Genomic DNA, 2,500 nt, shown 5'->3' on the forward strand with positions numbered 1-2,500 from the left:
TTGTTGTGCAAATCACAGGAAAACAAATCTAGTATAAATGAGGATTATGCAATATTGTTATGTAATGGTTTCTTCTTCTTCTTTTTTTACCTCAACATTAAATAGGCTAAACATGGACCTGGAACATGAAAACTTTACTTTCACCACACAATATGTATGTGTGTTATGTATTTATTTCTGAAGTTATTTCTGTTTTGAATTTTGGTATTGTCTTTCATTTGAACAAGCTATACAAAACAAACACACCAGGGTGGATGTACTTTTTTACAACTGCTCTTGTCATTGAGTAGCTTTTTGTAATTGTACTTTAAATAAAAAAATAAAAAAAAAGTATTCTACTGTATTTTTAGAATTGTTGTTGTTGTTGTTGTTGTTGTTGTTGTTGTTGTTAGTATGTTTTGCACCTTGCTACATTTTAAATCACATCCATTAGAGAGACCAAATTGTATAGGCTCTCCATTGTTACTCGCACACATTGTGATACAAACACAGGACACGTGTGCATTACTGAAAATGTGGTGCTAGTTCAATGGTTAGCTTAGTTGGAGTAAAATAAAATACTTGCCAACCAAGGGCGAGTCTCTTTGCGACAGCTGTCATAAAACACTACCACTAAGCTCAAGGAGTCGCAAAAGTCAACAAGTTTCAAGTTCAAGTTCCTTTCTTTTCCCCCCAGTTGGCCTACAGTATAACAATCTGGTTCAACTCAGTCATGTCATCTTTGATCCAGATCCAGATTCAGATCCAGATCATCATGTAACAATGTTGTAATCATGTGATCATGTAAGTTCAGTACACACACGCCCCAACATACACACAAAGGGGTCCCGTACCTCTACGAGTGGGTGCCAGTGTGCGATGGGTTTGCGTGGGTATGACAGCATCTCACCCCAGTGGTCTCGGCCCAGACTCTCGGCCTCATTGCCCACCCTGCACACCCCGATCACCTCGTTATGTCCTACCCTGTGGGACGGCACGGGAAAACACGTGGTTATCTTGCTAGTCAGTAGATGGCAGTCCTCTTCACTAATCGAGCATACGAGAGCTGTCCATTTGAAATTAAAGAGTAAAAACCCCAAAGCCAAATCTGTGTTAAAGCCTGACGTCTGCTGGTGAAAAGTAGAATACTGAACTGGCTATCTGCTATTGGCTGGTATTTGGTGGCAGGTGATTTTCCCCTTCTGGATAACAGCTGGTTACATCACCAAAGCCCAGTTAATACATCAAGGACCAGCCAAATTCAGTAGCCTTTTCCCATCAGATGTCACAGATTTGGGTTTGGGGTTTCCAGGTTGTCTCTAAGTTTTACATGAATAATATGCTCAACGTTCAAATGTATCAATAGAGAGAGAGAGAGAGAGAGAGAGAGAGAGAGAGAGAGAGATGCAGGTCACTAACCGGTCATAGTCCATGACAGCTATAAGCAGGCTGATCTGGTCAATGTTTTCAGGTGGAACATCAAACACTATGGCTTCATTGTACACGGGGTTCAGAGTATTACGCTTGGTTGATGTCTTCCGCTTCTTCAGCCTGCGGCCTTCACACATCAGGGACACTTTCACATATGGATCTGGAGAAGATTATCATGTGATATGTTAATGTGAAGACTTAGGAAAGCTTGAGCCATCTTGGCTCTTAAAGCGGTCTTGACACATTGTCACGGAGAACCCTGATTCATAATCAGTCATTGATTTCTACTGATCTCTAACAGCTGATGGCACTATCTACTCATTGCATTCACAGTCAGTACCCACCCGAAGCTCCAGTGATGTCCATGGCTTTGAGATTTCTGGCTTTGATCATGGTGATGGTGAGTCTGCCAGCCGTGGGGAGATAGCACAATGAGAACATCAGCTCTCCCAGGTCCACATTGTCCTGTAAAACAATATATTGCATTGTTATATTGATATTATATTGGTATTATTCCTTGTACTGTCAAAACAACACATTACATTTACATTACATTACTCATGGGGCACGGTGGCGCAGTGCGGTAAGCGCTGTCGTCTCACAGCTAGAAGGTCCTGGGTTCAATTCCCACCTAGGACGCTGTGAGCGCTGAAGGAGTGCGTGCCTGTCCGCATGTCCTCGAGTGCCCACCGCCCGGGTGGGGTCATCAAAAGGGCCTTTCTGTGTGGAGTTTGCATGTTCTCCCCATGCCCCCTAGGCTGGGGATTTCCTTCATATAGGAACCCCACACCAAAACATGCAATATCCTGGTCGCTGATGTGGTGCCTCCTGTGGTCGTTAGGGGCGTCTGTTCGGAGGGAGGGGAACTCGTTGGAATAGCGTGATCCTCCCACGTGCTATGTCCTACTGGTGAAGCTTCCCCTGTCAGGTGAAAAGAAGCGGTTGGCTACTGCCCATGTCTCGGAGGAAGCATGGAGCCAGTTTCGGCTCTCCCCACATCGGCAGAGGGTGGAGCAGCAACCAGGATAAATACATTAAAATTACCACTAATGGGGGATAAAAATGGGATAAAAAATCAGGGGGAAAAAAT

The 2,500-nt window shown here is 43.9% G+C and overlaps 1 protein-coding gene across 1 annotated transcript in view; it reads right to left on the reverse strand.

Moving 5' to 3' along the window:
• syt9b (synaptotagmin IXb) overlaps positions 1–2,500 on the reverse strand; it is a gene marked incomplete at its 3' end in the record, with an annotated part of 38,205 nt that overhangs the window by 7,819 nt on the left and 27,886 nt on the right. The window contains exons 5-7 of the mRNA XM_083654540.1: positions 1,755–1,875; positions 1,399–1,570; positions 834–963 (exon numbers count right to left, since the gene is read on the reverse strand). Coding sequence (XP_083510666.1) covers positions 834–963; positions 1,399–1,570; positions 1,755–1,875 — 423 coding nt within the window. The remainder of the gene's footprint in view (positions 1–833; positions 964–1,398; positions 1,571–1,754; positions 1,876–2,500) is intronic.

Source organism: Poromitra crassiceps, assembly GCF_964638095.1.
Source record: "Poromitra crassiceps genome assembly, chromosome: 18".
Lineage (NCBI taxonomy): Eukaryota > Metazoa > Chordata > Actinopteri > Beryciformes > Melamphaidae > Poromitra > Poromitra crassiceps.